At 49.6% G+C, this 14,189-nt stretch overlaps 1 protein-coding gene across 1 annotated transcript; it reads right to left on the minus strand.

Annotated features, from left to right (window-relative positions):
* Positions 1–1,482: 1,482 nt before the first annotated feature.
* CRYGN (crystallin, gamma N) lies at positions 1,483–8,680 on the minus strand. Its single transcript, XM_010187605.1, has 4 exons — positions 8,639–8,680; positions 7,911–8,159; positions 6,664–6,809; positions 1,483–1,618 (listed from the first exon to the last, which is right to left on the minus strand). The coding sequence occupies exons 1-4, from the start codon at positions 8,657–8,659 to the stop codon at positions 1,483–1,485; spliced, it is 552 nt and encodes a 183-aa protein (XP_010185907.1). The 5' UTR covers positions 8,660–8,680.
* Positions 8,681–14,189: the final 5,509 nt, after the last annotated feature.

A 14,189-nucleotide genomic window follows, 5' to 3' on the forward strand; every position in this document is an offset into this window, starting at 1 on the left:
AAAAAATTTATTTTATTTCCATAGCCCCCATAACACATATATGGCATATGTGCATCTGAGGCATATCTTAGTTGACGTCACTCTACCAACAGTACAATTTCATCACTGTAACAGCATATGGCCTTCTCACACAGGCACAGGCCCAGTTATTACCAGTTGCCCCAGTCCTGTTACTGGCAGAGAGCCACAGGGAACCAAGTTCTAACCAGAAAGACGAATGACAAGGCAGAGGCAGAGGAGTGTGAACTGATCGAATGGCAGCTGGATCTGGTGTCAGACCACGACGCAGTACGGGACCAACCAGCTCCCTGCCCTGGCACAGAGCACGGAGCCCTGCTCCTCCCCATCGCTCTGCCAAGGACAAGATCTCATTACAGACTCGCAAAGCAGAGCAACCCTGAAGGCACTGGTGCTCCAGTGTGCTGGGGACCTGTCAGCCTTGCTTGCGTCCCTTTGAAGGGCTGGGGACAGATCAGCAGCCTTCCCACCGGATTAACACAGAGCTTTGCAGCTCTGCCAGCACCATGCCCGTGCCCGTCAGGATCCATCAGACAGCCAAGACTTAACAGCCAGTAGAATAATGGAGTGAAAAGAATAAAATTACCCCTTTCTGAAATAGCCAGAAACACTCGTAGCTAACACTGAACATGGCTTAGGGTTTTACAGGAAGGAGGATGCCTGACTTTTTGGGCGCTGAGTGCACCCAGGCTATAGTGGATGGTCTGCAGCTGAATGGGAAGAGCCATTTCCATCCCAACTGCCAAGCACTGAATGGGGTTCAGGGGCACTGGAACAACTGGGGTGAACTGGGAGTGCCGAAGGGGCAGCAGGATGGGAAGAGGGTTGTGCAGAATGTGACAGTGCTGTGGCTGTTTTCTTCACTGCTGCTCCCTCAGAATGTCGTCGTCAGCTGAAGGGCTTATGAATCAGGGAGCAAGGAGAAGATTGCTCAGGTTTTGTGCCTTCAGGGAATTTTTTTAATATATATTTTTAATGTGTGCTGATCTAAGGTCAAAGTAACTCAGGACAAATTACTTCTCTCACGTTCGCATCAGGACCAGCACATCACACTCAGTCCCCGTGAATTGGTCAGGTCCTGACATGATCCTCACACGTGTCCTCGCGTGGCACGAGCAGACCCTGCGTGCCCATGCTCACACCGCACGTGCGCAGCAACGTGACCCCCTCCAAGCATCGGGAGTCACCTGGGTCCATTGCGTGGTGGCCCTGGACGGGGCAGAGTGAACACGTGTCAGATCGCAACCGCACCAGGGAGCGCGCTTCTGCTTGTCACCACCAATTCTGGCCCATCCTCTCCATGTCCTCCTCATAAAAAAGCAAATTCACAGCACGTAAGTGATGGGAAAAAAAAGTACGTAGAGCCAAAAGCTGGTGTTTAACAATTTATTCCACGGGTCAGTGAGAGGGAAGGAGGGTGATGCCCAGTCTCAGCAGGCCATCACTGGTAGGGTGAAAGCTCATCTAGAAGTAGTTGACGACTCTTCTGATGGACTGGACGCTTGCACTGCGCGCCTGCCACGCGTTGAAGTTGTTGAACTCACCCCGCTCCACCACGTACATACGGCCTCGGTAGTTGGGCTCCTCATACAGCACCCACCTGAGCAGAAAGGGAGGGTTACTTGGGCCCAAACGATGTGCTTATGTGAGGTGACCTTGTGCCCACATTGGGTGGCTGTGTTTAGGGACTTCAGTACTGCAAACTACTGGGACCCTTAGCAGCCCATCCCATCCTGCGCACAGAATTGCCCCCAGTGGAGTTAACTGTGGTGCTTCCCCCTGTTTCCAGAGCAGCCTGGCAATTATCCACAGCCAGATTGCACTTTGCCATTAGAAGACATTGTTTTGGGTTACACCAGAGATGAAGCCTGGAACCAGGGGCTCCCTGCTTCACGTTGCTGTAGGAATGGATCTCTCTGAGCTTCACCATGTGCAAGAGAAACAATTTGAAAGCATTTGATAGTGCTAAAGCTGGACCTGAGGCCCCTCAGCTCATTTTGGACTGTAAGGAGAAACGTGCAATGCTTGAAAGATGTTTTACCTCTCTGAACTGACTCACTAGCTATGATGGGAACCATATTTAATAGTTTCTCTCTTTGCCAGTAATTCTCAGTGACCTCTCTTTGATGCTTTCCAGCAGAGAGCAGGACTGGGCTCAGTTATCTTCACTTCATCTCTATGTCCAGAGTTAACTACAACCTTCCCTTGGAATCCAGTCAAATGGATACAACACTCAACAGCCTTGGTGATCCTGGCATGCCTGACTTCACCTAGCATGGCTGTGTTTCTTGAACATGTCTTTCTCCCTTTGAAGGTCAGGAGCAATTCTGATGGTCAAGAGGGGCAAATTTTGCTGCTCTTCTCTCCCTTCATCCATTTAGTACACACTGCTATGATCTTAATGTGGCCATAAGTGTCACCTCTTTATTTAAATCTCCCATGCTTTTTAACCAAGGTTTGCCATTTCTCTGGTAGTTTTATGGTCAGGTTTCCACTCCATCATTGCCCAATGTCTCAACTCTGCCTTGTTTCTTCTCTTCCCAACTTTTTAAAGGATTCTAGAAGGCTCTCTGCTGCTTGTCCTATCTCTTGACTCAGCAATGACAAGAGAGCACAAATGCAATCTTCTAAATAATTTCATTTCTGTGGTCTCTCTCTTGCCAGGAATTCAGCTGTGACATCTGGGTTGGGACCTACTGTATGTGGGATTTCCAGGGAGAAACTCCTTCAAATACTGGATGGGTCAAAGCCTGCTGGGCCTACAGGGTCAGACAACAGCTGGTGAACTCAGATCAGTCTGACCCAGAGCCAAAAGCTGTAGTCCTAGGAAAAAAGTTGTTTATAAAAGCAGCCACCCACAGGCATTATTAAAAAAAAAAAAGGCAAAAGGTTAGGGTGTTTTGTCTTGCTCAGCCAAGACATTCGGATCCTGAGCATTTCCTACAAACAAACAAGGTCATTCTTTGGCACTTTTTGCAGCCAGTTGATATCCAAAACAGAATTACAAATTCATCCTCAGACTTCTCCTTTGAAGCCCCCTTTGCAGCACACGAAGGCTGCCTGCTGCTCGTCTGGGTGTAGTGGCAGGTTGTCCTGAAGCCGTGTCCCCCCATCACATCTGATGTGCACTGGTGGAGAGCATGCTCAGCTCTCCAGCTTAATTAAGTACAATTTATAAAATTATCTTCCTCCTCTAGCTACACCCCAGCCTTGCTCATAAGGCATGCATGGCTTGCTTCCTTTTCTACCCCATCCCTTCAGCTTATATGCACCTCTGCATAGTTTTGGATGGTAATTGGCCTCTTTCTCCATCAGCTCAGCATCCCTCCATCAAGCACTGATAAGAGCTCCTGATCCTATTTTCTGGACCTTCCAATCACTCAGTTCTGCTGAGAATACCTAACGTCATTGAAAATACTGCATGGTGGTAGGACAGGGATGTTCACAGGGCCCACCAGGACATGGTGATTCTTCCAGCTCTGCTCTAGGGCATCTTTCAACAACTGCTGGACCCTTGGGAATAATGCAAGAAGTAGAGCAGCCCCTCATAGCCAGTCTTTCCCAAGACCTCTGTGTTTTTCCCCAAACACAGGGTTGATGTGTCTGTATGGAGGGAATGGGACAGGCCTTGTGATAGTTGGAAGCAGACTGTGTGACCTGCTGGGGTGATAAGAACCCACCAGCTTGTCCCTCTGCTTAGGGGAAGGCTGCGAAAAAAGAGGAGTAAAAGGAATAGCAGAAAGATGGGAGTGAAGTGTATTGGCAGTGCAAGGTGATGAGTGAAGACTTGTATGGCTTACTTAGCCATTCCTTTATTGCCTAAAATTTACGTTTCCTGAGACCATCAGTGAGAGAGGAAACCAAGTCAGTCAGAAGCCCAGAAAAAAAGAAAAAAAGGCAATCCTTTCCTCAGGCCCAGCATGGAAGAGCTGATCCAGACACATAACACGCAGCCCTCAGACATCTCAGTGCTGTGTTTCATTAGCACAGAAATGCAGAGGACACGGGAGCAAACCTCGCATGGAACCAGTGCAAGCCCCGTAAGCCAAAACCGGCTGCAAAACCAGCAGGGGAGCGCTGCGGCTCCAGCCTGAACCGAGCAGGATGTGTTCAGTAGGGCTCGAGGTCTCTCATTCTCCATCCAGGACACGAGCAGTGCCATGAGCAGCTATAGCTGCTGGTGAGAAATACAATGTGTTTATTGGGCAGCAAGGTCTAGGTACCTGTGCTGGTTGATATTGCGCAGCCTGACTGCAGAACATCTACCGAGCGCTCATAAATGCCTCAGCAGAATAAATGGTTGGTCTGGCTCCTTCAAGTTAGGTTACTGTACCTTACAAAAGCCCTTTTTGGGGTATTCTCTCCCAAACTGTAAAACAAATTCAGCCTTTTAAAGCTGTAATTTCTAAGCAATCCTCTGTGGAGTGGCTGAGGCACAGAGGAGGACAAGAAGTGCTCGTCTTCATCTAAAACCAGATGATGCCATATGTGATACCAGAGCTGGCTCTGCCCGTGGGCCGGGCAAAGCCGCTCACCACGTAAATGGCAACAGCTTCCGAGGAGGCGGCAACATCTCGAAACTGCTCTGAAATAGCAAGCTCATTTCCAGCGTGGCTTTACTAGCTTTATCAGTCGCCTTTCTGGCTGTGGGGTTATCAACCACCAAACCTATGAGGGCAGTGGGGAAGGTGCACAACACCCTCAGCCTCACCAAGAAACAAGATGTTTCTCTCCATTTCCATGTTTCCAGCTGATCCATCATCACTTCCCGCAGGCAATGCCACCCCCATGAGTGCAGGCAGCAGCTTTTTAGCAGCACGTAGCACCATCCATGGATTTGGGAAGAGAAGAAGCGAGTATTTCTGTACCCAATGGACATTGCACTGGGGGACATCGCAGAGCGGGACTTGGGTGCTCAGGGAGCTCAGAGGGGTCTTGGTTTAACGTCTGCTTTCAGCACACACAGAGTAAACCAGCCCCGCTTCCATCCAGGGGATGTGCTGGAGACAGGCAGTGGCTGAAACTCCCCTCATCTCCCGTGACCATGTCTCATTGCTCCCCAAACGGTCCAGGATGGGCCCTGGGAGGACTTTGCCAGGCTGAGCCCAGCACCACCTCCAGCTGCAGCACCTCTGGGCTCATATGGTCCATTCAAAAGAGAAAAGTGGTGCCGTAGGGTACCACTGCCATGGTACTTCCTCCTTCCCTCTCTCCTCCTGCAGCCTGGGGCCAGGAGGTTCCTCTGCACTGTCCTGCCTTTAATGGCCTTTACAGACCTTTCTGCATGCTTTCAGTGACCGTCTTCCCAGGGAACTCTACAAAATATACAAATAAGTCTACGAAACTCAGTGAGTTTCCTCACCACATTCCTTTCAGTAGTTTTTTTTTAATATATTTTTTAATTGCTACTCAAAGCCCTTGAGAAGTCAGGGATGCTAACATAAATAGGCTGGGCTCCCATGCAAGGGGACGCAAGCTTTGTGCCCCTTACATATATTTTGCAGGGGAGGGGGAAAATCAATCTGAAAAATTTAAGTGCTTGAAAGTTTCTGGGCAGTTTCCCAATTTCCCAAGCTCCAGGCTCTGCTACAAGGACATGTGTGGTGAATAATTGGCCCTAAAGCTCTTGCCAGAGTACCCACAGGCTCGCTCTTGGCTTTATAAAGCTGGGACTCAAATGCCTTTTGCTTCAAATGCTCAGTGCTAATGGGGTCCCCAGTGGGCTCCAGCCTTTTCTTCCCATAAGGAGCTGGTATCTATGCTCCTCAATTTTAATGAACCACCACTGCTTGATCATAAACCTGATTTTTTGGAAGAGAAGTCTCAGTTAAATCAGAAAGGGTCCCACAGGGCACTCACTGTCAGGTTGTCACAAGTGTGGATGGAAACAACATTTTTCCTATTCTGGGAAAAAAATGGCAGTGGACAGGAAGGGTCCAACATCCCAGGCTGGGTGCAGGTGAGATTCGCAATATCCAGTCCAGGATAGGGGGAGAAGAGCATTTCTGTGCTCCCTCCTCTGTAGGTGCTCCCCTCTGCCCCATGCCTCGCTCCAGCCACCCTCTGCCTGGCGCTTGGAGGATTTGGTCCCTTCCAACCCAAACCATGCTATGGCACAGTTGAGAAAATGTAAAATGCCACAAAATAGCAAGAAAAAGGCAAAGCTGCTGCCCTGCTGAGGCTTTCAGGAGCATCTGCAGGGGCAGGAGGATGGGGCTGGATGAGGCACCAAGGATGCCAGAGCCGTCCATCCACCCTCCTCAAAAGTCTCTGCATGGATTTTGGAGGTATTTGGAAACATGTACAGAAGTATTTAAAAAAAAAATAAAAAAGAAAGGAAAAATAACAAATCTGATTTTAACTTCTTGTTTCATACACCTTAAAAAGGTGACTCAGTGTCCTTGCAGCTTGTGCTTAGCTGTCGCCCTCCAAAAATCCTGCCCTGTTGAAGCAACTGTCAATGACCAGGCACCAAAATCCACCTTTAAACCATAGGCTTAACTCACATTTTTAGGCTTTCTCCAAGTTCCCCCAGCACTGAGAGGCTTTTCCACCATGGGGGGGGGTCTCTGCAGCCCCCTTGCTCCCCTGTGGTGCTGGGTACAAATGCGCAGTGGCTGTGCTGGGATCCGCGTGGTTACTTACGCGCCGTCGCCGTAGACTTTGAGGGCGTTGATGCAGGTCTTGTCCCAGCCCTGTCCCTGCAGGAAGGAGCAATCTTCTGTCAGCTCCAGGCTGGGACCTCTGAAATGGCTCCCCTCAAATATTTCGATCCTGTAATGCTCGCCGTGCTGTGGACGAAGAAAGTCAACCAAAAAGATAAAGCAATAAATTATTTCCCTGGCTTTTGTAAGACACCTGCAGCCCCTCGCCCATCTGCAGATCCCCCTGCACTGACCCACAAGCCCTTGGTCCCAGACACGGCATCAGCTGCAGCCTCAGCTCTCCTCCCACTCACACAGCAAAAAGGTATTTATCAAAGTATACAAAGATGTCAGACTATTTCCTTAAACTAATCTATACTGCCTGCAGTTGCTGTGCGTCCTGCTGGGAGCTGTTGTGCATTTCTTGAAGGAAAAAATTAAGAGAAAAGGAAAAGAAACCTTCCCAGCATCGTCATCGAGCCCTTGAGGGTGACACAACATAAATTCCCCCGGGAGCTTTCTGCAGCCTGCAGCACAGGTATGTGGGACAGAGCGAGCTGAAAGGGTATTATTAAGCCCAATTCAAAGAATATCTGAATGCATTTTTCCAATAACCAATGTCAATGCACAAGAAGACCAGGCTGCGATGCCAAAGCCCCCAGCTGTGCCGAAAAGCAGCTTTGGGACCAGTGAGAAACCCCACTAGCTCCAAGTGGGTTCATCATTGTTCCCGGGGGTAATGAGCAATAGGAGAGTCAAATGGAAAGACCTAACCCAGATTCATTTTTCTTTGCTACTTTTTAATCTTCCCAATTAAACCTTCCTCTGTGTGGTGCTTTTAAAAGCTTCCTAAGGGGAGAACTACCCAGTATGGGGGAAACAATGGTTTTAGTTTAGGATTACTGAGGCAGCTTTGCAACAGCAGAGAGTTTAGGTAAAATTTGAAAGGAGTAGCACATCTGCCCCACGGGTCCAGTTTGGGAAGTCCTCAGACTGCCCACTCCCCATTGGGGTGCATGGGGAGATGGGGCTGCCACGGCTCAAACTTGCCTTGGCCAACAATGGTCCTTCTTAATTCCCCCATGAGTATTTCATAGCGACGCACATTAAATAGGAAAAGCGCGTGACACTGGCAGGACCTTACCACCTCATCTGAACATACATGGGAAAATCTCATCCCGTTAAAGCCGCTGCCTTTTTCCCTGGGGGAGGAAGGCGATGTGCAAAGCCCCAGCGGCACCCACTCACCATCCCGATGGGCCGGCAGGAGCCCAGGTGGTCGCCGCGGCCGTTCCAGCGGTAGAAATCAGGGTACTCGCCGTGCTCCAGGACGTACTGCTGCCCTCGGAAGTCGGGGTGGTCGAAGCAGACCCAGGCCCCGCTCTGGACGCAGATGGAGTTGACCCGGTTGAGGAAACCTCGGTCCTGGAAGCTGGCGCAGGTGCCGCAGACCTCCAGCTTTCTGCCCGTGAAGCATTTGCCTTCGTAGAAAGTGATCTGGAGGGGACGGGAGGAGAAGATCAGGCTCATGGTGAGGAGCAGGGGCACAGCCGGACCCCCCATTTCGAGCAGATGGGAATCTCTTGCAGATTGTCAAGGTTTAGGACACAGATGCATCATTTTAATGTGGTTTGGGGTTTTTATAGCTGCATTCCAGCAAGAGGATCACGGCATCACTGGCATTTTTTCCTACGAACTGTATTTGTTTTTCTGGGCACGCAGCGCATCCCGCATTTATGACACTTCTCGCCGCCTCGCGCTCGCTCACACATCTTTCCAGAAAACAGGAAACTCCGCTCCCAAAACGCAGCTCCTTCTGCCGCACCCTCCCTGTCCCCGGCTACCGAATTTACTCCCGGTATCATCGCTCACATCGCATCCTCCGGGAATGTTATCCCAACCTACTCCTTCATCCCGGAGGATGCCGGGGCTCCGCGGCCCCTGGCTGCAAGGGAAGCGCTGGGGTCGTTACTTACTTTTCCCGAGTACTGAGACATTTTCTGCTGGCTGCTGTCCAAGGCCAAAAGCGGGAGCCAAACCAAAGACCGCGTTGGCAGAAGCGTTGGACACCCCCCTATATAGGAGCTGGAGGTGGGGGGTGCCGGGGCTGGTGTCGCGAGGGCTTTTTAACAAAGCGGCGGGAACCGGGGGCTTTGCGCTTTCCTGCTTCGTAGGCAGAACCGGGCCTGCTGAGTCCGGGGTTTTGATTTCGGGCAGACGATCTGACAAAAGATTTGCTTGGCAGGGCTTTGCTCAATTAGCGGTGCACATTTACTGCTCCTTTTTGAAGGACTTCTTTTCTTTTTTTTCCTTTTTTCCTTTTTTTTTTTGCTTTCCCCCCCACTTTTTCTTTTTTTCTCCTTTTTCTTCCACCTTTTTTTTTTCTTAAAACAGACAACAAGTCGATAAGGAAGCAGCAACATCTCTAAGCATGGCACATGGTGTCTCCATGTTGGGTTTGCTTCCTTTTGCTATCAGGCTGCTGTTTCTTCCCAGCTTCTTCTCACCTATTGCAGCGTGGAGCCGAAAGCAAGAGTCCTTGGAAGCCTCCTCACCAAGCGTCCTTGGTAGCCTCCTCACCAAGCAGACATTGCATCCCATCCACCAAAGCAATGGTTTCTTATTCAATCTCTGAACCTCTAAATGGCATCTCTGAAAGCCAAGGACCCCTCCGAAACACAAAGGTTGGTCTTGGAAACCCACCAGCGTTATTCGCAAGGGTTGTTTTTAGGAATGTTTTGGCTTTTTTTCAGCACTGAAGCACCGAGACACAGATATAAGTCAGGATTAGAGGGAATTTTAAGCCATGTCATTGACCATAGTGTAGTATTTCTCATATAGCTGCAATTACAGCTTCAGAGTCTGGGCATCTCAAACACTAGGGCAAGGAATAGCTGCTTTGTATTATATTTTGTGTGATAAGAGCCCCCAGAAACTTTACCTGTCTTATTCTCAGGACAAATAGCAAGAGAAAGCCCCAGCCTGTAAACCCCCTCAGTCCATATTAATCATACCAGGGCACCATGTTAAAAGGAGATTTGTCTTTTATGCTGTCTAATTGCTCTGGAAGAAACCTCAAACCCAGCTCCTACTCATCAAATCCTCCTCTTCATCACCGTTGCCTCCTCTCACCACCAGCTCTCCGCTCCCCGGACCATCAGGCACAAACGTTGAATCCGAACCCTAAAAACGCGTTTCTTGGCAGGTCGCTCCCATCCGCACGCGTGCCAGCAGCCTCGCACGCCAACCCCACACTGCTGCCTTTGTGCACCGCTTCGTTTCAAGATTAAAGCCCGTTTGGGAAAAAAGATGTCATTATTAAGGCTTAAACGTATGCCGCCCTTTCAATTAAGATGTAAACGTTAATAAGCGTGTGTGCACGCGCACGTAGGCTGAGCTGGGAGAGGCCGCGGTGACTGGGATGTGCTGGAGGAGGAAGGAGGGAAGTGGCACATTGCGTTTGGAGATGAAATGCGTCCTTCATCTGACGTAAGTGATGAAGAAACGCGGTTCACATTCATATGTCCTGATGGGAGGCAGGAAATCATGAAGAAAAGCCTCATCTCATTAAAAAGCCCTACCCAAACCTTCCTTGAAATGCTGGAGTTATTTTCTAGGTGCTAAATGAGTCAACAGATGGCATGAGAAAAGTTACAGCACGTGGAAAGTCCCACTTGGAAGAGCAGCGGCCAGGGTGGGGGACATTAGTGGTGTCCCTAGAACCAACCCTTCCCCTTGGCCTTGCACTGGGTGCCCTGGGAGGGAAGGAGGAGACGTGTCCTTCTGAGTCACGGCGGGGAGCACCAGGGTGAAGAGATGGCACCATCACTGGGACCCCGCTCTCCCATCCATTGGGGTCATCTTGGATGTGTTGGCCAACACATTGGCCATGAGCTGTTTGGTGCCTGGAGAGGAAGCCCCACAGCATCCATGACAAACTGCCCCCAAAGTACCCAGTAAAGCAGATATTACCGCAGGAGGAGGTTTTTATGGAACCACAAAAGCCTGGTTTCCTCCAGCTCTGTCTCATTATGGGATTTTCCTGTTTCTCCGAAGGTGTGAGCGTTAATTAAATGTGCAGGAACTTGATGAATTAAAGACTTGTGCCCGGCTGTTAGAAGTTGTCCAACAGGTTCAAAAGCTGTTTTAGGAGAGACGGAAAGACGGTGTGACAATTTTATTCTCATTTCTTTGAGAAACCACGTTAAAGATATGCAACAAAAAAGGACCCATCTCTAGAAAAATGGAAAACGGGAAAAAGCATACTGAAAAATATTTTTGTGCATCTTGGCTTAGAGGGAGTAAGAAATCAGGTTTGATGTCCACAGAGGCTCTGGGCTGTGCTATCCCTGCCTGCCTTGGCCACTGTGGGGCTGAGGAGCCCGGCAGTTTGGGTCATTTTGCTCGAAGGCCAGGCTAGAACCAGCGGTGAGAAAACCGAACATCCCAGCCACGCAAGATGACCAAGACCGATGTCAAGTCCATTGCAACCCTGCAGTTACGTTCTCAATAAAACCAGGGCGGGAAGGACTCGATGCCACACGACACTGTCGGTGTCAACACCAGTCACAGAGATAGACCCAGCCATGCTGGAAACCAGAACTCAACCATCCAGGACCAAAACAGGACCTGCCTGGATATATGTGGTGGTTCCTGGTCACCACCCCGCTCTCCTCCCTGCATCCCACCTGCACACAGGATTTGGGCACAGCTCTCATCCACTTACAAAGTGATTTCCATTGCACGTCAAGAGGTTGCGACCAAGGTTATGTTACACAAATAATAAAGTGAGCAAAAGCCAAGAAGTTGCACCGCATCCTCTGAAAGGGCCACGTTTCAGCTTCTGGAGGAGCTTTTGGTATCTGCAAAGCAGCATAGCACCTGGCACAGGAAACATCCGTATCTCATGGCTTTCCAAACACCATCTTGCTTTAAAAAGCTCATAGATTTCTTCATGTACCTCAGTATGAGATACTTCCAGCTCATTAGATATGGGACAACCATGGCTCTAGTTCCTTCCCATGGAAAATGTTTTGGCTTGCTGCTGAAAAGGATGAGCACATCTTGTGGGCCACTTCAGAGCAGCAATAGACCTCGGAGTGAGAAACCATCCATGTGACTCAAGGGAGAGTTTCCACATTAAATCTGCATTGCTCTATGAAGACCTAGCCCACCTCACGCCAGTTGCCAAAGCACTAATTTCTGCTGGTGATTAACCCATTCCCAGTGCCTGGGTATGCCACTGACTGCAGGACACGTCTGCAAAGCATTCAAGCAGAGAAAGGATCTCCCAACCCACACCCTCACTGGCAGAATACATCACCACACAACTGGAAATGGGAATCGGCTCCCAGGGGATCACCGTAGGCTCAACACATCATCTTCATCACGGGTGCACCAAGCCATAGCATCTGTGCAATATCTCTACCAAGGGTGGCCATCCCACATCCGACTCATCACCCACCTCATACCACTCAACACCTCCCAGCACCCCATGCGGAGCAAAGACTCCAAAAAACCTCCCCATGCCTGAGCAAACCCCATCACAGAATCACGGTCCAGATCTGGCTGGGTTCTCACTAGGAAAAATAGAAAATTTGAGCTGGGAGCTGCTGATCAGGGTTAGCCAAATATTTATGAGCAGCATTAGAGATGGGTATTTGAAAAAACCTGCAAAAGCTTATTTTCAGTAATGCTCTGTCTAGAGGTCAGTATTAGTGCAGCTCATCGCACATCTCGGCAAGCATCCGACTAAGACTTGGATTTCATTTTGGAAAATGTCAGAAAGCCAGTGTTTTTGGGTGAAACCCTTTCAGTTTTCATCTTGTTTCAGAAAGGAAAGGTTCCAGTATGGAAACAGGACACCTAAGAAAACGCTGGGTGCCAAGGTCACCCATCACCCAGACGTGGTTCAGCCACATTTCCGCCATGCCCATGAGTTGAAGGCATCTGTGCAAAGGTTCTCACTCCCCCTCCCCAGCTGTCAAAGAGGAGCAATTCTGACCTTATCAGATGAGGATTAGTCAGCATTAGTGAAATGCTCTGAAGATGAGCAGTACCATTACCTAAGGACTAATTAGAACGGTTGATTTCTCCTCCAGAGGCTACAGCCCAGCAGTGCCAAGCAGCAGGGCAAGCCCAGGTGCATCACTACCTGCACCGTGCCCGTATTGCACCACACAGCAACCTGCGACACCTGCACGGAGCAGCAGCTCAAAGACTTTAGCAACAAAGCTGTAAGATTGCACATTTCTTTTAAAGAAGGTGAAAACACAGAACTACTCACCATGATGTGGGCTTCCTTATGCGGCCTGCACCAGCCGGGTGTCTGACACTCACCCCTGCCAGAAACAGGGGTAACTGCAAAAGTTGTCCTTAATAATTTCCAGGGTGCAAGTTTGGACACAGAAACTTCTCTGCTCAAAGAAACTACGAAATGGGAAGCCTGAAGTCATTACCACCACATCCAAAGCTGCAAGAACTTCCTCAGCAAAGTCCCAATTTCAGCCCGCTCTGCTCTACCCTTGCCTGAGGAATGACATGAGGCTGCTGGACCAGATACTACAATAATACAGACGTAAGGGAGCAGTAAAACCCCTTTTCCAGCTTTTTTCTTCCCCAGCGTGCACTCACCAACCCTTTGCATAAGCTGGGAAGAAGCGTTAGGAGATGACTCCACAGACACAGTGCCTCCAAGCCTTCCCTATGGTGGAGTTCATCAGGCAAGGACAAACTTTGCTATGCACAGAAGTAACAGGAAAAAGAATGATCCCGTATCCGCTTTCTGCCATCCTACACCTGCCCCACTGCTTTCCTGCTCCTCAGCATTTCCGTGCATGGCCGGATGGGAGATGGGAGCTCCATCTCTTGGGCTCAAGGTACCCCAAGGTTTCTCTGTATTCAGGCAGCAAAGCACGGAGCTGGACAGGAGCACGAGCAAGGCAAGAGTCATTTCCAGAACAGCACATTTCAAATCCACACAAGTCAATGGGAATTTAACTTGATTTATGGCAGTCAAATACTGCTCATTTCCTCAACAGGAAAAGGATCTTTGCATTTTACCTTTGCCAATCATCATCCCTGCAGATGAAAGCCCCATTAAGCGTGTATCAAACTTTTTCTAGCCCAGGCCAGAGTTTTTTCCTCTGTGCCTCACCTTTTAATCGTGCACCAATCCTCACAACCCTCCTGACACCTCCAAGGACCAGGGCAGCTGCCAGACAAGGCTGCATAAATTCATCAATTCCAGGCAAGCAGCAGTTTGCTCGATACCCAGTTCCTGCTTCTGTGCATAACGTGGGGCTTCCAGGATTGCCCACCACCCCCTTTTAGGGCTCTCATGGTGAAGAGCCCAACCTGTGCCAGCTCTTCAGTCAGGGTATGCCTTGGTTATCCCAGGACTACCAAACTGCTCATTTCCCCATCCGTCCCCTCTACAGCCTTCACAGCTGGCACACTGCAAGCACCAAGGCAGCAGCTATTACAGGGTTTAATTGATCACCAGTACACGTGCGGCCACTATTTCAC

The sequence above is a fragment of the Mesitornis unicolor genome, unplaced genomic scaffold (genome assembly GCF_000695765.1).
Source record: "Mesitornis unicolor isolate BGI_N332 unplaced genomic scaffold, ASM69576v1 scaffold45336, whole genome shotgun sequence".
NCBI lineage: Eukaryota > Metazoa > Chordata > Aves > Mesitornithiformes > Mesitornithidae > Mesitornis > Mesitornis unicolor.